General features: G+C 38.7%; 3 protein-coding genes across 11 annotated transcripts in view; 2 read left to right on the top strand and 1 right to left on the bottom strand.

Moving 5' to 3' along the window:
* Positions 1–23,888, bottom strand: part of LOC134840715 (dynein axonemal heavy chain 2-like) — a 446,672-nt gene that overhangs the window by 212,807 nt on the left and 209,977 nt on the right. The window lies entirely within an intron of this gene.
* On the top strand, positions 4,619–5,506 carry LOC134839692 (histone H3.v1-like). The gene has a single exon (XM_063855314.1). It carries the CDS (start codon positions 4,619–4,621, stop codon positions 5,504–5,506), a length of 888 nt encoding a protein of 295 aa, XP_063711384.1.
* On the top strand, positions 11,147–14,211 carry LOC134839509 (autophagy protein 12-like). The gene is made up of 3 exons (XM_063855087.1): positions 11,147–11,331; positions 11,980–12,133; positions 13,981–14,211. Exons 1-3 carry the CDS (start codon positions 11,271–11,273, stop codon positions 14,132–14,134), a joined length of 369 nt encoding a protein of 122 aa, XP_063711157.1. The 5' UTR covers positions 11,147–11,270; the 3' UTR covers positions 14,135–14,211.

Raw genomic sequence — 23,888 nt, 5'->3', positions numbered from 1 at the left:
TGTATTTATTTCCGTTTGATTTTTTGCCGCAAGTTGAAACCCAACTTGTTCTAGGTGTCTTGTGATCACTTGTTTGTCCAAAACCGATTAAAACTCTCTTCTTCAAAAGCGTCAAAAGTTTAACAGAGAGAAAAAAAATAAAAATAAAGATGAATATCGATAAAAGCAAAAAAAGAATGTACCCACCTAAAATTCAACGGTGACTTGTGTCAGCCCTTTATCTGAACAACAACAAAAAAAAATTCTGGTACCTGATTGCCACGCGTTCTCCTTCCCCCTGCTAGCGATCTTATGGGGTATCACAAAAACTGTCTATGTCCGTTCCCGCCTACCGATCCGACCAGGGTACCTACCTGAATTCGATGTTAAATTTGGATATCCGCTTCTTATAGCCGACGCGTGTAAGAATCTAATGTAACTAAATCGACGATGCCGATCAATTAGTTTTTCTAATGTGTCCCCCCTTTTACACTTTACAACCACCAACCTCTAACCTAACCAGCCCCCCTTCTAACCTCCCCCCTCTTTAGCCGAAAATTCCCTTAAGCGCCGGGTGCTAAACCTCTCGAGAGAAACCGTAGACCTGTTTCCAGGCCTGCTGGAGTAAAAACTTCCTCAAAACAATGGGGTTCCGCTCATCCAATTTTACACTTATTTCCTATAATGTAATGTGGATTTTAACGATACCCGTTAGACCAACTTGAGAACGCCCCGTTCTCTCTTGTTGTTCTGATTCCGTGCTGGTTGTTTCCTTGACTCGTCCTGCACCTGATCATCAGCACCACTTTCCCACTTGGCTGGTCACCTGTTACAGTCAAGTCTCCTAATGGTCCAGCTCAGTCCCTGTGAACCACTTTCCCACTCGACTGGTCACCTGTTCCAGTCAATTCTCCTAATGGTCCAGCTAAGTTGCAAGCTATCTGAAAACCCTTCACAACGCCCCACACTCGGGTACCTTTTCAGATTGCTGAAATGATCGAAACGATCGGTCTTATAAAAAAAACAGTATGGGTATACTATTTAATTAATATAAAGGTTTGATCCAACTAATTTGGTGTCAAAGTCACTGTCATTTTTTGTTTTATAGTTTTTGTTCCTTTTTCCGTTCTTTTTCGGTTTTTGTTTCGCTTTTTGTCTTTTGCTTGTTTTTTCGTCCCCTCTAGTTACCTCCTTTTACTCGGTTAGCTAAGCCTCGTTCGGAGAGCGTCCCAGGAAGTTTTCTCGAGTTTTCTTAAAAAGCTATCACGGTACAACCGGAAGGTTTACACGTTACCGCTGAACCGTACTAGCGGTACTCTAGAATGGACATTTAGCCCGGAGCTGCGTCAAGTGGGTTCGACTCCGTAGTCATGATGTCGTAAAAACACCCAGGAGCGCCATAAAAACACTATGTAACAGTCGCCTACTTCGGTCACATATGAGGCTTAAGAAGAATAGGCCCTATAACCATTGGCTCAAGAGTCAGGGAAATTATCTCTCGTGTTTTTCTACCTCAAAACGGTCGGAGTCAATTCGGTTCGCTTGCGACATGAGACTAAAAACCCGTTACAGCTTGAAGGCCACTACCAAAATACCCCCCACTCTAGAAAATAAGAACGTCCCTACACTTAGGTCTCAAAATACCCAAAATACACGAACGCCGTTAAAAACAGGGTCGGAACCATCCGCACAGTTACTTTTTATTAGACAGTGAAACTTTGATCCATTTCAGATGGATCAACCTAAAACTCTCCTTATCTCAAAATAACAATCATAAAACACACTCAAGAAAACTAAATTGAAGACTCACATGTTTTTCAAATGGAGCAAATGCTTTAATTGCTAGCTTCCTAAACAAACGTATTCAAAGAGTAAACGTCAATGGAATTTTTTCAGACTGGATTGAAATAAAACGAGGTGTCCCACAAGGAACGGTACTTGGTCCGTTGTTGTTCAATATTTATGTCAATGACATACAAGAGCGATTATATGAGGGTTGTACTTTAGTTCAATATGCTGACGACTGTATGGTTTTTTCCTCTTCTATAATTTCTGAGGATGCTTTGAATCGATTGCAAAAATCACTCAATAATCTAACGGAATTTTTTGCAGAGAACCAATTGAATCTGAATGCATCTAAATCGGAATTTATAACATTTTGTCAAAAAAATGATAGCAAAAATGTGGATACTGATAAACTAGTAATTAGTGGGCATTATGTAGCCAAAAAATCAGAATGCAAATATTTAGGCTTAATTCTTGATTCAAGTTTATCTTTTCATGCTCAAATCAAAACAATTCTCCACAAAATGGCCCAAGGGATTAAAACTATTGATACAATTGGACAACAACTGCCGACATTATCATTAGTTGCCTTGCTTCATTGTCTTGTTTTATCACATTTAGATTATTCAGCAATTTTTTTACAACAAATTAATGCTACTTTGATGCTATCTCTGGAGAAACAGTTGAACTGGGCGCTAAAAAGAACATATTTCAGATCGAATTTTAAATCTTCTTCCCTTCTTCGCATTAGCAAATCGTTCATTGGAATCGAGAAAAGAATTGAGTTAAAGTGTATAACATACTTATACCAATATCTTACAAACAAAAAGAAGGCTTTTGAAAATACACTGAGACTACCGACTGCCAATTATAGGCTCAACGAAAGAACGAAACAAATTATTTTTGACAAACATTGTTCGACTGCTTCTCTACAAAAATCATTTTTTCATTTGACTTCTAAAAAATGGAATTCACTGCCCATAATTTTGCGCAATTTAGAAAAATCGAAAACAGAATTCAAGAAAAAATTGAAAGAATTTTACGTGAGTGAATTGAGAAACAATCCTATATGTACTAATACAAATACGTGGCGTGATTACCGTTTTTGCTAGTTCTATATTTTTTAATTCAGTTTAGTTTTTCTCACATTGCTTGAAAGAGAAACTGTATATACTCTGTATATACGTTGTATAATTGGACTATCTGTAAAATTGTTTGTAAAGTTTTATTACCAGCTTGTTCCTAATTCTTAAATCTTTAATTTTCTATAGTATCCGAAACTTCATATACTTTAATCAACCAATTTCCGAACTGTAACCGATTTTGTTTTTTTTTTGTTTTGTTTATTGCTTGTTTTCTGATGTTTTGTTTTTGTTTGATGTAACCAATGAATTTATAACCAATTTTATTATTTACACTTTGCTACACTGATGCCTCGGCTTTTTATTGTATAGTAATTCAAGTGTTCTTTCTTCTTCTTCTTCTTCATGTCAGCCTACTCGAGAATTAGAGGTAAGTAAATTAATGAGCAACTCAAGAATTAAGTATGATAACTTGAGGAGTTTAATACTAATCAGTTTTAATAAGGAAAACAAGTTTTGACTCTAGTAATGAAGTTTTGGTCTGAACCATTGGGACACCCCAGCTGTCCACCTTTCCACTGAGGGTTCACTCTAGTTCAGCTCGAATAATCGTGATCTTCTTTCGCAATCGCTTCTTTTCCTATTTCAGGATAAGACGGCTCTACTCGCGTTTTATTTCGTAACTGGAAATTGCGAATAGCAATTTCCCGCTGCTTTTTTAGGTACTTTCCCGCGATTGTAAATCGGATGTTCTGATCTTGTTCTTTCGATATTTTTAATTGTCGCGAGAAAGTTGAGCATGACAGGCTCCATTCGAAATATTGAAAACTTAAATTTCCTCCCAAAATTGCGTGTTTCGTGTTTCTCAAGGTCAAACTTCCAAATATGACCGACTGGCACAAATTAAGTTAATCAGAGCGTTCTGATGAAAGCCGGAAACAGTAGTTTTTTTTTTGTCGACCCGATGTTAGAAAGACTACCAAAAGAACTGGCTTTGGCAGAGACGGTGAAAAGCATGTAGAGCTGTGTTTAAACGCTGGCCAGTCGTTTTAGAACCTAGCTTTATTTTCCGTCGATATGTACTTCCGGGCGAATGTTACAGTGTTTGATAATTGTGTTGGTTAACACGTCGGGCCAAAGGATTATGTCTCTTGCTTTACGTAGTTTTCCCTTTTCTAGAGAAAGTCAAGGTTCAAAACGTTGTGGATAGAGTTGGGGTTGAGACTCAATCCTTTCGATGCAAAGCTGATGCGGGATAACACTCCCTTCAAATCGTTTGAGGCTACTTCGGTTGCGGCTTTCAGGGAGCTGGCTCCGATTATAAACACCATTAACAGTTAACACTCTTCACCCACGAAGCTAGAGGCGTGGGACTTGTTAACAATATTTTTCGATTCGGTCCTCTAGCTCAATTTATCTGAAATTACAAGGTATGTGAATTTGAAATGGACAAATCTATTTAATAAGTGTATCAAAACAATTAGCCTTTAGTTTATCACAACCTTGCCTGCTTTTAGTACTAGTAGTAGTAGTAGTAAAAGCATGGTCGGAATAGCTGTGCTACTTGCACAGCAACCGGCTGTCCTTGCCTGCTTTGAATTTTGATGATGCTTTTTGTGACTGGTCCACATGATGAAGGATAAGTTTTTAACCTTGATAACATTCCTATGATCATTAGAAAAGAGAAAAAAGTTTCGAGAGTGTATTTTGGTGGCCTAGTTGAAATAGCAAACATTTGATCAAAAAGTTTGCTTTCTAAAAGATCTTATGAAATGGGCCCAAAGAAAAAGATAAAACAACCAGCTGCTGTGATGACCAGCAGTGATGAAGATGATTCACTTAACATTGGGAAGCAATTGGCGGCGATGGGTCGAAGAGACAACGAATCACGACCGCTTGCAGGAGCAGTTCCGTCGTCGTCAATTTCAATTTTGGACTTTTCGCCTCTTCGACTTGAGAAACCGAAAGAAACCAAGGCTAAACGGGGGAAAAATGTTCCTTCTAAGTCCACTAGGCCACTGCCGATGGTGGCAGGTTCTTCAGGTGCTAATGTAACTGAACAACGTTTTCTGCGTAGAATTAGATCCGTATCTAGCGACAATCCGGGAACTAGCGCTTTGGCCCTATCTGATCATGGAATAGCGAATAGAGCACCAGGACGATCGGTTTCTCAGCGAACAAACCATATTAATTCGAGATCGCCAAGTTTGGGATCCAGGCAAAGGAACCAACCAGATACTAATGATGCATCAGGAATCGGACAAGGTTTACCAGCAGGATCTCAGAATAAACATGGAAATAAAGGAGAGTCATTTCCACAAAGAAGACGCAAAACAACAAAACCGAAGAAAAGGGTGGATCAAGAAATTAAAAGGCTGCAAAACTCTTCTTCACTTATAATTCCTAAGCTGCCATTTCAGCGGCTTGTAAGAGAAATTACCCAGAAGTACTCAAAAGATATGAAGTTTACGGTTCAAGCAATGGCGGCACTTCAAGAATCCACTGAATATGCAATAGTTCAGTATTTCCAAACTCTCGTGGTATTGATGACTGGTTTTGACCGAGTTACTCTAATGCCCAAAGACATGCTCGTGCTGGGAGCTATAATGGAATGCGCGGATATTCATTGGCCGTTTATTAAAACAACGGAACAATTATGATCAACGGAACAATTATGAACAATGGAACAAAAAATCGAAACAATGCAATTTGAAATTTAATTAGATGCAAAACAAATTAAACCTTAGTTGTTTTTTGAAATTTTATTTGCTAAAGCAAAATACGAAAGTCATGCTAGTATTTCATCAAAAAATTTCAAAAGAGACTTAGCCGTGAAACGATATTTTTATTGTTTGAACGAAGCAGCTTTTAAATCTAACCAACTGACTTTATTTGTCGTTTTGTTGCATTTTTGAATGGATGTTGTTTGTTTTATTGTGCAATTAAATTGTTATTTGAAATGGATTTTGTTTGCATCTATTGCGTTACTATGAATTGTATTCATTTTTTTTTTCAATGAGCATTTATTCTCACCAAGTCGAAGCGCCGCTTACACGCCGAAGCGACCTCTACTTTATTTTAAGCGATAATAGATAGTGTGAGTTCTCTTGTGACTTTCTTGAGTTTGTTTGGCTTCTTCAAATTCGTGGGATGAAATGCCGATTGTCCCTTCCTAAAATTAGAATATTGCGTGCCGCAATGCATAAATTTTTTGGCTAACTCGTTTACTTTAGTGTTAAGGAAGCGTTATCAATTCAAGCTAAAGACATCTTCTTTGTAAAGAATTTGTCTCCGGGGTTTGTCGCATGGAGTCAAATCCCTGAGAGGGGGCGTCTGCCTCCCTAAATCCGCTGCTGAATTGTCTAACAGAATCATTGATCAGTTTGAATGTTTACTTTAAAATAAATTCATATTCTACTTCTTCGACACACTTGGCTTGGCTCGGCACAGCCGCAAATCTGGTTCACGGAGATGTGCCAGTTGACGATAAGCTAAAAAATGTTCTTGGAACGCTATATTTTTGATTGTTTTGCTCAATTTTCGAGCACATTTCAAACTTCATCTAAGTGTGCACTGGGGTGCTTTTCCAGTGATTTAAGAAACATTCATTTTATTTTAAATGTTTTTGAAGTCATCTTGTGCGCAGCTAAATGATTTTTTTTCTGTCTTTGCAACCTCCTCTCAATCATAAGAAAGTTATGAACGGAGTCTTGACTTTACACTAGCTTCAGCTTAGTGTAATATTACGAGCCTTCTTTTTTCTAACCTAGAAAAAAGAAAGTGTTAATTAAATAAAAGTGTGCTTTATTTCTAGCGGCTAGTGTTTAGAGCCAATTAAGCTTCCGTGGCTGAGTGGTATGTGTATGAGACTCTTAATCACTAGGTCGCAGGCTCGAATAACAGATGAAGCCGAATTTTTGCAATTTCGAGGCTTTTTCTAGTTTTTATTGCATGTAATAGAGCTGCTTTTTGTCGCGTCCTAGCAAGTGTTTGCGAAGCAAAGCTTGGCTTCTGTATTAAATGGTGGATATCGAAGTACGATTGCCCCTCAGTGGCGGTACCCTCGCCATGTACATATAGTATGGCCCAAAACTCGTACAACTTTTGGTGCAAATTTCATCAGACGCAGCATCAATCCGTGTTAATACTGGGAACGGAGACAGCCAGTCCTCCCATTCCCTCACAATAAACGATATCCTGCTAATCAGAGCTGGTATAGAAAGTAACCCTGGGCCTGCACCTGCCCGACCTGTGATTTAAGGATAACACGAGCACACAGAAGTGCTTGGTGCTATCTAGGCGGGTGGGTTCAGCAATCATTACAACACCGCAAAGACGAACTACTAAAACGCTCTAACCTAATACGCCCAAACTGAGAACCACCAAAACAAGTCCACGAACAACCTAAACTCTCCAACCAAGAACCCTAAAAACCCTTTCATGCAAACGACAAATATTCCAACTTTTACAACTAAAGGCTAAAGGCTAAGGGTATCATACTGTAATTTTGGAGGTAAATAATATCTCAGTGGTATTTCAAGAAAGCAACCTGATTGACTCTTCAGTCTCTGAGCTTCTCAAGATTTCTCCTTAATTACCGAAAACAGAAACCCATCTAATTAAAATCTAATCGGATGTATCCTACATCAAATTAATTAACGTTTTATTCTCCCTGCTCAAGCTGCTCTTCGGGTTACGTATCATCAATCAGCTCACGTTAAAATACAGAGGAGAGGACGCCATCATTCTAAGCGATTTTAATCACTCTATTTCTCAAGCCTAACTGAAGATGTTAGAGAAAACATTGTAGTGCCAAAGGAGAATCTGCCTACCAGAATAATCACCATCAGTGAAAGCTCACCATACATCAATAAAGCTAACCCTTCCTTAGAAAATAATATCAGTTGAACCACAGAGCCTTTCTTGGTGTCAGATCATCAACCAATTATTCTTGAACTCAGTTGTGGTGTCGAGACAACACTTCCATATTAAAAAAAAAACAGATTGACAAGGCTCCAAGGAATCAATTGAATTTGCTTTTGCTAAATGTAAACACCCTCAACCAGTGCTTCAAGGAGATTCTACCTTCCAAGCAGTTCTCTAAAATGCTGCCAGATGGCACATCCCACATGGCTGTATCAAAGAGGAGTTCAAATCAAACTTACCTTCTGATGCTGTCAAATTATCCAAACAAAGAGATGAACTACAATTCAACAAACCTTAACATCAATTTTTCCTGCTAAACAAGCAAATCATTGACAATGTGAACAGACACGAACGTGATAAATGGATTGAGCCCATCAACACTCTTAAACATCGAGGATTTAGCCACAAACTCTGAAAGACTTGTCTGGCAAAAACACAGACCATACATCAAACCAACCAATACACAAAGGAAACGGGTGTACGATGCTAAAACATGCGCCAATCTGTTTAATCAACCATCTAGTACACATTAACCATCACCAACTAAAAATAAACGCCGCCTGTTAAGGAAAATTAAGCGTGAAATATCCTTTTCACTTCCACAGGGCGTCAAAACGCAAGCAAAAGTGAAGCTCAAGGCTCTGACAATATCTCACCAATCCATCTCCACCTCCTTGGTGAAATAGGTCTTTCCTACTTAACAAGAATTTTATATACATACATACACAGCAAAAAATATGACAAATTTCTTGTGCCGGACTTTTTATTTCGACCTATTCGACTTTATATTTCGATTTTGAGTTTGGCTGCTTGTTTCGAATTGTGTTAGACATTATGTTCCGGCTTTGTGTTCAACTTTTTTTTCGACCTTGGGTTTGTCTTTTTGTTTCGACTAACTCGACTTAATACTTCGACTTTGAGTTCGACTAAAGGGCCTTCTCGACTTTGATTTTTGGTCGAACTCTGACATGTTTCCGATTGATTCGCAACATAATAATTCGCAAACCTTGAGCCGGTAACCAATATCCATCCCTAAGGACCAATTCAAGTTAGGCAAATGCGAATTTTGTGAAGAACCCTTTTTCAAAAAGGAGAAGGTGAAGGGACCGTTGAAAGGATCCACGCTTTTCACAGTCAATTTATATAGCGCTGCACTCTTTTTTATTTCATTTATTCTGATAGAACATGAAAAATTGGAGTTAGCTGTTTTCATGTACAGTTTCTCTTTGGTTGTTTTAGAGCTTTAGTTGACACGCGAGCTGCATTGAATTTTTTAATAATAAAAAAATTGTCATCAGGTTAGTAACTAAACATTATTCTTCTCTTAATTTTTACCTAACACCCAGAAATGCAATTAAATTGACAATTTTTAATGAGTAATCTTTGATATGACTCAATTCTGAATTTAAATAACTTCGTTCACATGCATTGTTTTGCTAATGGTTTTGTTTTCAGCAACCAACCTGATCGCAAAGAATTTGACATCAGGTATGTTCTAATACGCATGTCATAATCTTTTACTTGTTTTTCATTCATCGTTGTTCTTCACTCCTGAAGTTTTGATTATTTTTTTGATCACTGAAACTGGGGAGGAGTTTTTTTTAATCTGGTGAAAACACCAGAATACATAACTCCTGAATTGGAAAAATATTCTCAATCCTTCAACCAGGAAAAATAAAAGAGGATGGGAAAAAATTGAAGGCCGATTGCACTCTTGTCTCCAGTTGCAAAGCTGATTGAAAGAAAGTAATATGATTAGTTTAATAACATGTAACTTGCCGACTATCAACATGGCTTTGGGGAAAAATAGATCCACGCACACTGCACTTACCTGTACTGTTACCGGAATTAACAATGGCCTCAACCAACCGGGACTGCTGCTCAACGCTATTGGTTGGTCTTGTTCTCACCGCAGCTTTTGAGGCATTGGATCACGGTATCTTAATGCATGAAATCGAACATTTACAACAATACTCAAAGATGGATCACATCATATTTACAAGGACGCGCTAATTTTATAGAAATTAGAGACAAAAAATCAAAAACGCGACGAATCAACAACGGGTTCCTCAAGGAGGAGTATTGTCGCCTGTCCTGTTTTATATCTGCATGTCCTCTATGCCTCCCCCATCAGCAAACAACAGCTAAATTACCACCTATGCAGGACAACCATTACTACCACAGGTCCTGATATCTGAAAAGTAAGAATAACTGTCCAACCATATTTAAAAGATCTCTACAACTGTGAAAATCGTTAAGTGGAAGGCAAGTGGAAATCGTTAACTTTCATCCGACAAATCTTGAGCACCTGTCCTCACGACTTGGACAGAAGAGATCAAACAAAACTAATGTCATGATTGAGAAAGTATTTCAAACAAGCAGCAAACCCAAAACCCTGGGCGTAAATTTTGATAGTCTTTTGTCTTTTCCACACCATATCGGTAACATCATGAACAAACTATAAAAGTGGAATAATTTACTGAAAAAACTTACCGGTACTAACTTGGTTTGCAGTAAAGAAACACATTGTTTCTTATAATGCCATTTGGCGTAGTGTTCTCAATTATGCTGCTCCACTATGGACACCCTCGCTTAGCAATACCAGATGGAATGACCTCCAGATTCGGCAAAATGTTGTTTTAAGAATTGCAACTGGTTGCACTGAAATGAGCCCAATTGAGCATCGTCAAATCGAAATCTTGCCAGTCAAAACACACAATAAAATATTCTACAAACAATTCTTAGTCGGCGCTCACCAACCACAGAGCTGACTACCACACCACACACTTAAACTCTAAATCCAGAAAAATGAAACAGTCTGGCTGAAAAATATCCATATGTAATAAAACACCTCGACGAAGATTAATTTATCTCACTATCAGATTACAAGCTCGCTTCGAAACAAGTTCACCGGACGGAAGTTAATAACTATATAAACATTAACCCTATGAAACAAACGGGTTCAACGAAACAAACGGGAAACGAACAAAACTGACAATAGACGACCTGTGGGAGACCAACCTGTCGAAGCCACTAACTGGCTTCCATTATAACATCTGAACTGGAGGGGTTTTGTAGGTTCCCCGGAAAAAAAAGAGTTTTTCTCGGTTCTCCGCACTAATTACAAACTGCCCGCCAGAACTGGGCGTGGGAGTTTCGCTCGGTTCTCCGTATCTAAAAACGCTTCCCTAGAACGGGAGTGTATAGTCACTGTTTGACCCATTGTGGGGTACAATAAATAATCGACAAAAGCGAGTTGAAGCTGCAGACGAGTCGATGCTTGAGAGCAGCTACTAACAACAGTATATATTAAACTGGTCAATGAGATTTCGTCTAATCAATTACACTTATGAATTGTGATAACTTATGCGCGTCTAATTTGTTTCTCTTTTCAGATCTCATGAACTTAAATTGGAGCGAAGTATGTTGAAATGAACAAAACTACATGAGCAACTGACGTGTAATTCTGGCTACCCAACAATCAACCAAAATACTCAAATGGCGACTACCTCTGAGCAGAGAAACACTGGCGTTTTGTCCGGACTCCAATCAAACCTCGGTAACATACATAATAATCATTTTTAGAGGTGTGTGTATCCTTGATCGTCGTTTTTCTTGACTTTTTTCACTCCCCCTTGATTTGCCTCTCAGTTTTGAAAAATATAGTTGACGTGTTCAAATTGACTTGAACCTTGGCCTTGTCTGATCATTCATTCTCTTTTCAAATGCTGTCACACTATGTCTGTTCTTGCCATATGTAGCATTTAGCCGTAATATAGCGTTGATTTAATTATTTGCTGTTAAAACTAATAAAATTGCAAAATTTAAATCCGATTTTTTAAGTTAGATTTACATTAGACAAGAACAGACCAAGCAGAAGTTGCTTGGAAGATAGTCAGAATTGATATGATATAGTATACTTTTTATGAGTGTTAATTTTCATATAGAGGGCTTCCTACTTTGCTGAACAAAGTTCAAGGAAGGTTTAGGGAATAAACAAAAAGGCGGCATTTGGGGAATTAAGATGGCTAATTTTCGCTACCAAACAAAAACATGTAAATATATGCGTTTTGACTGCGATGTCCTAAGAAATATTTTACGTTAAGAAATCTATTGGTTTTAGCTTTTGACTGCTAGCTGTTTTACGTCCTCCCTCAGCCCCACAGGGAAAAAACGCCCAAAAATAAAAAAGCTGTTCCCATTAAAGGTAGTCTCCTGCTGGATCCGGATCTGGCGGGGGGAGGAGGAGAGAAGATAGAGATCATGTTCCAGCCAGTGGGCAGTGCACCCATCCTCAAACAGAAGAAGTTCAAAGTGGACCCCCACAAGACCATAGAGTTCCTTCACTCCACCCTCAAAAGGTTACCAAGTCTCAAGAATATAGGGAAAGAAAAAAAAACGATTTTATAGTCATCATGTAGGACATTGACTATAGGGGATAAATTGTTTTGTAGCACGCTGGCTTAACCCGTTTCATTGTGAGAAGCCTGGGCTGCTAAGGGTTGCGATATTTAAGTTAATTTGAGACCAGTACGCTCCAAAGTTTCTGTGTTTTGATAGACGCACTCTCAAGGTATATGTCATCCGGTACGGGTTGTTAAACTGTATTAACGTTAACTAATTATATAAACTAACTGCGATGGTTGGTCTTTTGACCTTGTAAGACTCAAGAGATTGAAGAGGCTGAGCTAAAAGCTCAGACAACAATAAACGGTTCAGCAAAACAGTTGTTTTACTTCGCTCGTGTACAACTTATCGTTTACCAATCCGTTCGGATTCGGTAGTAAAACTTAGCATTCGTAAGGGTATGAAAGTATATATAAAAACGAGCCCTAATGATTCGTTCGTTGCGTGGCCAAGTGAGTACGGAGCACGGCTCTTCATGAAAGGGTCGTGTGTTCGAGTGCGAGTTCGGTGCGTTATGCAGCTATAGATTTGCAGTATTTCTCTGGCTGGTCTCAATTAAAGTAACCCTGCTGGTATTTCATCCAGTTACCTTTCGTTCGCAAGTCACATGATGAATGATGACATGATACAATGCTGGATAAATAATCAGAATTGTCTTATGACAACTAATTAGTTACAGTTTTTAGCACTTTTTGTTGGCAAGAGCCGGTTACTGTGCAAGTAGCACAGAATGTTCCTACCATAGTCTTAAAAAGTACTCAAAATGGCGCAAACTAACACTCTCAAATGGCGCAAACTAACTCAAAATGGCGCAAACTCGTGTCTGCCTAGGACCTAGGCTAGGGCGTAAGGCCCTTAAGATATTGGCTCTATATTAATATATAGATATAGCAAAAGTCCTCCGCTCAGGAATTCGACCACCTGCCGACCCAAAAGGTCCCCCTTTACGATTTTGAGATATCCATTTTTGGCCAACAGACCTTGAAATATTTCTAAAGGCGCCTTTGGCGCCAATCTATACTCATTTTGAGAGGGGGGCGCGCGTCGAAAAAACGCAATTTTCAGTCAACATTTTCGAAAAAGTGCCTAAAACGTCTTTTGGCCTTTTTTCAAAAATATGCCTGCGCCGAAATTTCGGGAGAGCTAAGAAAATCAATTTGGTTGACCTCAAATTTTTCAAATTTTTTTGAAAATCCGCCTCCCCCCTCGAGAAATTCCTAGATCCGCGCCTGTATAGGTCTTGATGATTTTTTGGTTGTTTATTTTAGTTAAAAAGAACTAAAATAAACAACCAACTAAATTTTTTTTCTTAAAAAGAAGGCAAACTCTGCTATCGAACAGCTAAAATGTAAGGGTCACGACAAACGTAGAATAAAACTTGAATTTTTGATCCAGTTTTTTCGAATTTGGTTAATTTTTTCTAAAAGAGCGAATCATCAATTGCTGTTGGATTTCAAAGGTCTTTAAGGGCGTATATTTTTGCTTTGAAATTCGACAATTCAAATGTTATCAAAAGTGGGCTGTTTGTGGAAATCAAAGTTCTTTTCATCTTGTTCTGAAGGGGTGGTCGGTAAATATAAATTTGTATGAAGTTAACTGGATCTTAACGAAAAAGTTCAATTGAATGGAAAAAGTTCAATTGAATAATATGTTTCCTTGAACTTGATTTCATGTTTTCGAATTAATTTATATAAAAAATGATCTGTTTTTGTAATGGTTAAATATACTATTATAAAAACATTAAAATAACTTTGATCAAATGCTGGGTGTACTTCGTAAACGCTGATTTGTTTCATTTCAGACTGCTCAAATTGACAGAAGGGGACTCGATGTTCCTATACGTGAATCAGGCATTTGCACCATCCCTCGACTCAGTTTTGAAACACCTACACGACTGTTACAACATTGACGGAAAACTCATGATTCATTATTGCACTACGCAAGCGTGGGGCTAACTCTATTTTAAAACACACTAGGTGAAATTCCATCAATAGAATAAAAGTTAGATGATAAATTTAATTTTCAGACTTCACGTTTTTATTTATGAGAGAGGGGTACACTTTAGATGATCAAATACTATTTCAAATACCTTTCTTTGAAAGCAATTTTAGAGGCTTTACTTCAAATTGTGACAACAATCGCTTCACTTTTAATCTTTCAACTTTTATTAAGATCAAGACCATTTCTACACATTCTACCAGTGAGAACGCCGTTGTGCCCCTGCAGTTTTCTCTGGTTTTTTCGTGGGCTGAAATATTTAGCCTCAGCCGCCAGCAACGAGCACGGATCATAGCCAGTTACTTTATCAATTTTAACAAAAAAGTGGCAATCACAAATTCAGAAATGCAAATAGCTTTGAGTTAAGGGGTGGATTTAAGGAGGGAGGGGGGGGGGGTTTGACCCCTTCTCAGGGATTCGAACCCCTGCCGACCCAAAGGGTCTCCCTGTTAGAAAATTAGGATAACACTCGTGGTTGATTAAGAGTGGGTAACTTAAACTAAGACTAGATTAAGTCTAAGGTTGGGTAAGATTCCTACAAGAAATTGTAGGCTTTTATTTAAGACTAAATAAAAGACGGTGATAGCTAACTAAAGTAAAAGAGGTTAAAAAGACTGAATTAGTTTTCCGTTGATTTGTTGCATATCACAAAAGATAGTGAACAAATTCCAAATCTACCAAAAGCCGTTCCGCTTTTGGCAGGTGTATATAAATGAATATCGTAAAGGTCATCGATCAGTATAGCTCAGAGGTTAAACGGTCAAACATTAATAATACATTTTACATTCCCCGCGAAAATTTATCTAAAACCTATTACTTTCACCCCGCAAAAGAAGTATTTGGGCGCTGGGTTGAATGAACAAGTGGTCTCGTTGGCCAAGACCCCATTAGTGGGTCCGATTTACTAGAAGACAGTAATCTCAACAAAGCACCGAGGATCATGAAAGCATGTTTCATAATGACCAAAAATTTAATGAACGGTTAGCAGGTCGAAGGAGCAGGTATACAGGTCGGGGGAGACCGCACAAACGGGCCCGATGGGCTAGAAGAAGTATTATTTAAATAACAACACAAAAGAAAAAAAACAAAGCACCTTGGATCATGATAGCATGTTTCGTAAGAGCGAAATTAAATGTAGTCCAATTACTTTCGCCAAGCAAAGAACTGAATTAGCGCTGGGGTGGGTGAGCCGGAAGGTTAGACAGGGTAATGTCCCCACAGACAGGCCCAATTTAGAAAAGGGTAGTACTATCATGGATAGGTCTAATAATTATCCAGTGGTGGCACCCAATGGGTGATAGAGAATTTAGCATCATCGAAAGCGAGGTTATGAGGCTCAATTTAAAATTTGTAGTGTTGCCAGAAATAATCTAAATTTTGGCGTATTATGCCAGCACTGAGAGTTTATATAACTCTAAAGGCGTTATAATGTTACGTAGCGTTCGACAATAGACAGAATACTAGGGTACTAAAAGTTTGTTTTAATAAAGTTTCTGAAAGTTTCTGAAAGTTTTTAATAACATCTTGACTGGTCCTCCTTACTTCTAATTCGCTTCCCGATTTGCAGCTTTAATGATTGTCCATCTCCTTAACTCCTCCAGCGTCATTGGCCGTCCTAAGAGTTCTATCGCCGAAATGATAGAAGAAGTGTTCAGCCAGTCCGGGTCAGGTGCAATGGGAGCAGATGTTGAATAAGAGGTTTCGGAGGGTAGTCCCGATGGGTTGAATTGAGTGGTGTGGACCTCGGGACTGAATTTGACCTTCTTGAGAGGAGTATGTTGGTCAGCTGCTACCGAGGACTTTGAATCACTTGGGTACACAGAGCTTTCTTCCCGCAAATGAACTATAGTGGGACGCGGAGATGAGGGTGGTGTTAAGGTTGTCAAGTCCACAAAGTCAACTTGATGGCTCTCCATTTCGACGGTTGTTGCTTCTATCATTGTGTAAGCTTGGGGAGTAGTAGGTGACCCAAATGTTGGGCCGTCCTGATTTTCATCTGTTAAATCGACTACACTGGTAAACACTCTCTCCCCTAGCATCTTGGGAGGCTGTCTAGTTCGCATAGGTCTGGTGTTCTGTCGTGTAAAGATCTCTGGCAGTTTCTTCGAGGGCGGTGATTTCACCGGGGATGACGCTTTCCTCTTAGCGGTACCGGACAGTTTCGGTTTTTTAGTGGTAAGGTCAGTGTATGGTTGCTTATTTTCCGCCTCCGCCATGGCGATTGGCTCGACACTCATCTCGGTAGGTTCCCCTCCAGGATTCTCCGGAAGAAACGGCTTTTCTTGATTCGCTTGATCGGCCTCCTCAATAGTGTCCAGGAAAACCAACTGCGGGGTCACCTGTGGGTCCCTATCATTATCACCTGAATCCAAGTCGATCAGGGGAATCTTATCTAACTCGACCTTCTGTTCGACATGATCAGGTATTTCTGGCTTACGATCTGTTCGGTCGGAGATTGGATGTTCCTCCGATTTTGTAGCTTCAAGTGATGTTTTATCCTTAAGGTGTTTTAGCGAAATTATGTCGCTGGCGTTATCGTCTGAGATCTCTTCATATGGTTCGTTCATCGTTCCAGGTTCATTATCGCAACTTTTTCGATGGTCGGGTTTACCCGACGGGATTGATTCTTGGTCACTTTCGGGGCCTATTGGGATTCTTAATCTCTTCCTCTGTTCTTCTTCCTCTCTGAGAAGAGTCTCTAGAGCTGTTCATGGCCGCGTTCCGCCTCGCTATATCAAGCTCTTCGAATTTCGACTGGAGGTTTCTTTTCTTTTGCGTCGTTCTTGAACTTTTGAACCCGACATTTCTCTGCGGTTTTGCAGTTTTCCTCAGTCCTTTAGTTGCGTAGAATTTAACTAATTGATCTCGTTTTCTCGGGCTGGGTTTCTTCTGAGTGGGTTGTCTTTAATAGCTAAATCAGATTTACGTATTACTTCACCATTTTTTAAGGTAGCTGTGTGGTCTGACTCCCTTACAATTTCATCCTTGAGTACTCTATAGAATGGTTCACTTTTCGTTCTATCTTGGACTTTTCGATAAATAGTGGTCTTACCCGGCGGGTTGTTCAGTATTGAGTCCTTTATGCCCAAGGCATCTCGTTTTTCTGCCCGAGATAGCACTTTTACTTGGGATCCAGCACTGGTTGGTACGTATCTCACTGCATTGGAGATATCCTCCGAGGATGAGGAGTTTTCGTCAACGTCTCCGTCTTCTATATCGTCAGGGGCGTCCCAGTCGTGTCTTCGCTCTCGGCTCATGAGTTTTTTGCCCTTATCTATACATAACAAAGTTTTGTTCCAATCAAGGTTATTTGAAGAGGGTGATTTGACCAAATTATGCCAGATGGTGTTTGGGGATCTACCGAAATGTGCTTCGAAGGGAGAGCAGTTAAGCGACTGTTGAGTTACCGTTCTTAGGCATTTTATTATTTTCAGAAGTGCAGATTCTAGCGAAGGTTTTGGACGTTCTTGTGCCATAACCAAGAGTCTTTCCTTAATGGTTCTGATTAAGCGTTCCACTAGTCCGGTAGCTCTATGATCACCCACTGGGCTAAATATCACCTTTATGTTGTGTTCGTGGCAGAATTCTCTGACTTCCTTGGAGATAAAACCAGATCCCTGATCTGTTATAATGGTTCTAGGTATCTCGTGTAGAGCAATGTATTTACTAAGGAAGTTTATGATAGATTTTGCCGATGTGCTGGATGTTATTTGAGCCGATGGGAATTTGAAAATCTATCAACACACACCAATATGTATTTTTTTGTTCCCCATACTAAAGGTAACGGACCGGCGAAATCTAATTCCATTTCTTAGTTTGGTTCTTCGACCGTTGGGAGTTTCCCTAGGGTATTGTGATTTAAAAGAGGTTTCAAGTTTTTACCTGCTTTCACGCACTCAATACAGTTTTCGCCGTCGACTTGGATTTCGCGTTAAATTTTCGGCCACCAGATGTATTGAGTTGCCAAACTTTTCATTGCGAACTGGCCAGGGTGAGCTTCATGTAGTCGGTTGAGCATTGTCGATCTTAGGCATGCTGGGATAACTAATCGGTTGTCCAGATAAAGACATCCTCCGCTGACGTGTAAATTATTTAAGTACGATTTATAGTAATTTCCCAGTTGTAGAATATCTTGTTTGCGGTCTTCCTCAATTGCTTTAATTATCTTTTTCAGAACTAGATCTTGTTTTGATAAGAGGGACATAAATTTTGAATCAAATATTTCTGGCCAAGAAAAAGGGAATATGTTGTCTGTTTTCTTTTTACTAGGTGATCTTTTACGGGGTTATCAAACGGGTTACTGGTACTTGGTGTTAAAGAGTCCATGTTTTTTTTTGTAGTAAGTTCTTTCTGTTGGTTAAATTCAATTTGTTCGGCCATTTCTTTCAAGATGTTAAAATTAGTTTAAAAAAAAGTCTTTTATTTTGCAAGATTAATCACACTGTTCCGTACGTGAGTGAGAATTTTGGCACACTGAAATGTTGGAATAGTTAGCTATCGCTTGGAACGTTTCGGCAGCGTTAGCAATTCGTTTCTCACGTTCTATTTCTTGGCTGGTCATATGATCTGTCGACTGGCCAATCGTGTTGCAGGAAGTAACGTCATGTGCTAAGAAATGTTGAGAGAATTTGTTTCTTATTTGCGACCACGAGTTTCTCGGCATTAGATGATCAAAACCTAGGAGCGTACTAATCTGATTTACTGATGCGATAACAAATTTTTCATCATCCAGAGAAACTGGTACGGGTTCACCCGATGGGTGTCGGGATATATAATCAACGAATCCCATATCTTTACCGGGTAAATGTTCGACAGTAAAGTCGAATGGTAGTCATTTGTCCGCCCAACGGGTGAGACGTGATTGGGCCGTTTTAGTGTATTTGTCATCTTTCAGTGCTCCTATTAAGGCTTTGTGATCTGTTAAAATTGAGAATTGTTTGCCCAATAGGTAATTTTTGAAATGGTCTAGTGCCCACACTAATCCCAGTAGTTCGAGTTCATTGGTGCTGTATTTTAATTCGGCTATATTCAAAAAATCTGCTTGCGAACGCTACGGTCTTCCAATTCCCCCGATGGTCTTGTTCGATGGACGCGCCCAATCCTAAATGTGAGGCATCGCATTTCACTCGAGTGTTCAGTTTTACATCGAAATGATGGTTCGTCACCGTGTTGCAAATTTCTTTCTTGATTTTTTCAAACGCTTCCGTGTGTGCTGTGGACCACTTAAATGGTTTATTTTTTTGCATAAGTTCTCTAAACGGTGTTGATAGGGACGCTAAATTTGGTATGAACTTGTTGAATTGATTAATCGATCCCATTAATGATCTAATATCTTTGATACAATTTGGTTCTTTCAGATTTCTGATTGCGTCAGATTTATGTATTAGTGGTGTCGTCCCTTTTGCATCGATTTTAAATCCCAACCATTCTATGTTGTGATTTAAGAATCTGCATTTTCCCATTTTATGGCTAGTCCCTCGTCGTCTAGCGTTTTTAAAACGTTAATAACTAGCTTTTTATGTTCGTCCTCGCTACCCACGGTGGCGATTAGGATGTCGTCGAGGTAACAATGGGTATTTGGTAGTTTTTCCGTCAAACGGTCCATTATGCGTTGAAATTCATTAGGCATATCGCCTAGCCCGTAAAATCCGGTTTTAAAACAGTAGGAACCCGTTACTTCTCCCCCCACGATGTTGAAATTACATTGATTACTTGCCTTTTTAGAAAGCGGTATTTGACTGTAAGCGTATTTTAGATCAATCGATGAGAACCAGATGTTTCTTTCATCATGACCGCTAATCGTAATTGCTACGTTATCAATTAGTTCGAATAGGTTCGGCATTTGATATCTATTACGAAATATCTGTTTGTTCAATAGTTTCGAGTTTAATGCTAGTTTAATTGATCCGTCCCTTTTTGCTGTAATCACGATGGGGGAGATGAAACAATCTTCAGAGCATCTAGATAACTTTTCAATATGTCCGTCTCTTAGTAATTGGTCAATACATAATTTGACTTTAGGGAGAAGATGGATCGGAATACGTTTCCCTTTCACCTGTATCGGTTTTATTGGTTCGTTAAAATAAGTATTAACTACGAAGTTCTTTGATCTACCAGTTCTTTTTATGAGGTCTGAAAAATGTTGTGATATGTATGTTTTAGACTCACTTTGAGATGGTGTCTCTTGGCTTTGGTCTTGTTTGTTATCCGATGCGAATTTTATTTGGTTGACGTCTATCCCAATGGGTGATCCTTTCTGGTCTTTCCATGACTTTGGCCCATTGGGTGGAGGTTGTTTCTGGAATACTACGATTCCCAGATTCGGTAAGATGTCATTTCCCAGTAGATTTCTTTCAGCCCCTTCGGTAATGAAGAGTTTTTGGTCGCGAGCTTCCCAGCCCTTCGATCGGATTCTCACCCGAACTCTTCCAATAATGTTGATTGTACTCCCGAAGCCCTGGTATGCTTTCTTTGTATTTCGTCCACAGGTTCTAGCTTTAAAAATCTATTTCGTATCTTCAATTCGTGTAGTAGATCTTTTTTCATGAATGAAACTGGACTTGCTGAGTCAATTTGAATTTCAGTACAGTAATGGTTGAAATTTCCCAGAGATACCTTTAGTGTATTTTTCAGTTCTAGTCCTTCGTGATTGAATACTGTTCTCACTCCGCGTTCTATCTTGTCTTCTACTGCATTTATTTGGCTATCCGTGTCTACAGCTAGAACTAAGAAATCGTCTAAGTTGACCTCAAATTCGGGATTTTCCTGCAGGTTGGCCCGGATATTTTCGTTTTCCTGAGGTACTCGATTCTGTTCGACGATGTTTGTTTGTGTCCTTGCTGAACTCCTGCAATGTTTAGCAAAATGTCCTTTGCGTCCGCACGTATTGCAATTTCTATCTCTGGCCGGGCATGTGGATAAATGTCCTTTTTTGAATTGCTGACCGCAGTTGCGGCATTTGTTATTTTCAACAATGTTTAGGGTTGGTTCATTCTTTACGTATTGTGGTCTTGGTACTGCGTTATAAGTTGGGAATTTTAGGTACTGTTGATGGATTTTTTCGTGCCTTTTTCGTGAACTAATACGTAGGATAGTACGTTTTTTGGGGTCAAGTATTCTATACATAGTTTCTTCTGGATCTCGACATTTCTCATGTTTGTGATGAAAATATCTCTTACTAATTCTGAGAGTTCCCCCAGTTTACAATTTTTTGCCAGTTCAGAAAGTATTTCGTGGAATTTTTCTTAAGACTCGTGTTCTTTCTGTCTTCGGCCAAAAAATTTAAATCTTTCGTATGTTAAGTTTGTAGTGATCGTGAAGGTAGTTTTTAGTAGTTCCCAGAATTCTGCGAAATTAATATCCAAAATTCTTTTCCCAGGATTTTTATGTGAGAAGCATTTCTGTCCTTCTTTTCCGAGTGCTAGGTATAACTGTGATTTTAGCTTCTTGTCAATGTCTCCGATTTGGAGTCCGTTGAATTTTGCGTTGTCTTCCGCCCTTCTCCTTCTCAATTCTTCGTTATAGTTTTGTACGGCTATTCTGTGGTGTTCTTCTTTTTCGGCCCGACGGGCTTGATCATCGGACGGGTCCGGTGGTTCTGCCGTAGGGTATGCTAGTTCGTTTCTTATCGGTGGGTTAATTACATCTTCGATGTCTACGGAATCTTTCGCGATAATTGTCAATTGAAACTTTTCCGACCACCTTTCCCAGTCGTGTTGATTTTCATTTGATGAGTTGTTCCAAAAAAACTCTAGTCCTCGTAGGTTCGATTCGTTTGACTGCGCCATGTTAAAAAATTAGGATAACACTCGTGGTTGATTAAGAGTGGGTAACTTAAACTAAGACTAGATTAAGTCTAAGGTTGGGTAAGATTCCTACAAGAAATTGTAGGCTTTTATTTAAGACTAAATAAAAGACGGTGATAGCTAACTAAAGTAAAAGAGGTTAAAAAGACTGAATTAGTTTTCTGTTGATTTGTTGCATATCACAAAAGATAGTGAACAAAAATCCAAATCTACCAAAAGCCGTTGCGCTTTTGGCAGGTGTATATAAATTAATAACGTGAAGGTCAACGATCAGTATAGCTCAGAGGTTAAACGTTCAAACATTAATAATACATTTTACACTCCCTTTGTACTATTTTCCAATATCCATTTTTGGTGATGGACCCTTTGGCGCCAATATATACCAATTTTGAGGGGGGAGCGCGCGCCGAAACAACGCGCTTTTTTGGTCAAAGTTTTCCAAAAAGTGTCTAAAAACGCTTTTTTCGGCCTGTTTTTTCAATATTTTGCCTGCTGCGCAGAAAACTTGGTGAGAATAGGGACAAAACAGTGCTATGGGAGAGCTCGAAAAATCATATTGGTCGACCTAAAAAAAGTTCAACCCCCCTCCTCGAGAAAATCCTAGCTCCGCCTCTGTTTGAGGTCATCTACTTTTTCTTCCAAATTGGACAGTTGAGATTTTTCAAAAAGCAAGTCTTATTTTTGAATATGAAAGCAATTTTTCTTCTGTTTACTTGCGTTCATTGACTCTTTTTCAACTGTCTGTTGGCTATGTTTTCATTTTCAGGCGCGCAGTTCACTGCAAGGTTTTTCCGTGATTAAAATTTAAAGAACGATGTAAAATTTTGTGCTTTTTTTCCAGACCAGTCTTGAAATTTGTTCAAACTCAACTTAATGCTTTTTCACTAATGATTTCTTCTAAATGGGTATGTAAGAATGAAAAAAAAAAGAATTTATTTCTCCATAATCATAATCGTATAATAACAGATACAACAGTAAAATCTAAACATTTTTGTGAGGAAACTCAAATTAATTGTTTTACAAATTACCAGAGTGGAGAGGATAGACTAAAGGTACAATACACACCTATCGAGAGTCTACCCGAGCACATAACGATGACAAGCTGAATTTTAAAAGAAAAAAATGGAAATATAAATTTTCCATACTTTCTAAATAATTATACCAAGTTAATTCACAAAAAAGCCATACAATGTTTGGGTGTCATTGATTTCGCGCGGTTACTGGTCCCATATAATTTAACACCAGAAATAAGGAAATCATTCAAAAAATTTTAGTTTTATTTCAATAACATGTGTGTATGTGTGATACACTCAGCTGCCGTTGCGCGCGTTTTGCCTTCAAATGATTAGAAACATTTAAAAAAGTCGCTAGCAAGTAGTACCCAAGATTGGAACACTGGGCGGATAAAGATTCGAATTCTCTGGGTGGGTCAACCTTCCTCGAGATCAGACTGAACATTCCTTTCTGAACCCCTAAATGCAACGTTAAGTTTGAATTTTTTGTGGTGCTTTTTGAAGATTAGTGGGTTGCAACTGGATTTTAAAATACTCATAATGATTAAAAACTGTTAGAAAAACAGCTCGTTCCATATAATATTTTCTAAATCACAAAGCGTTTCTAAGATAGTGCTATAATCGATCGGCCATTGACTCGCTTCTTCAGCATTACCAACCATATTTGTTCATTGAATGATTTTCAATCTGTAAACTTGATGTATTGAGACTTGATGTATTGTTTTTATGCTTTTAAATTAAAATTATTTTACACCTGATTGACAGATTAGATAGCTCAGTTTTAAATTGAAGTTGTACATGTGTCATGAATTGTACACTGCTGAAGATAATTAACGAAGATAATTCAAAATTCGTGCGATTGTTTTGACAAAAAACTATACTGTGTAATAGAA

This window comes from Symsagittifera roscoffensis, chromosome 2 (genome assembly GCF_963678635.1).
Source record: "Symsagittifera roscoffensis chromosome 2, txSymRosc1.1, whole genome shotgun sequence".
Lineage (NCBI taxonomy): Eukaryota > Metazoa > Xenacoelomorpha > Acoela > Convolutidae > Symsagittifera > Symsagittifera roscoffensis.
This window is presented reverse-complemented; position numbering and strand designations above follow the sequence as displayed.

Coding starts and splice junctions, on each gene's coding strand:
- LOC134839692 (XM_063855314.1), top strand. CDS start 4,619: ATGGGCCCAAAGAAAAAGATAAAACAACCAGCTGCTGTGATGACCAGC.
- LOC134839509 (XM_063855087.1), top strand. CDS start 11,271: ATGGCGACTACCTCTGAGCAGAGAAACACTGGCGTTTTGTCCGGACTC. Junction 11,332..11,979: donor CGGACTCCAATCAAACCTCG/GTAACATACATA, acceptor TTCCCATTAAAG/GTAGTCTCCTGCTGGATCCG. Junction 12,134..13,980: donor CTTCACTCCACCCTCAAAAG/GTTACCAAGTCT, acceptor GTTTCATTTCAG/ACTGCTCAAATTGACAGAAG.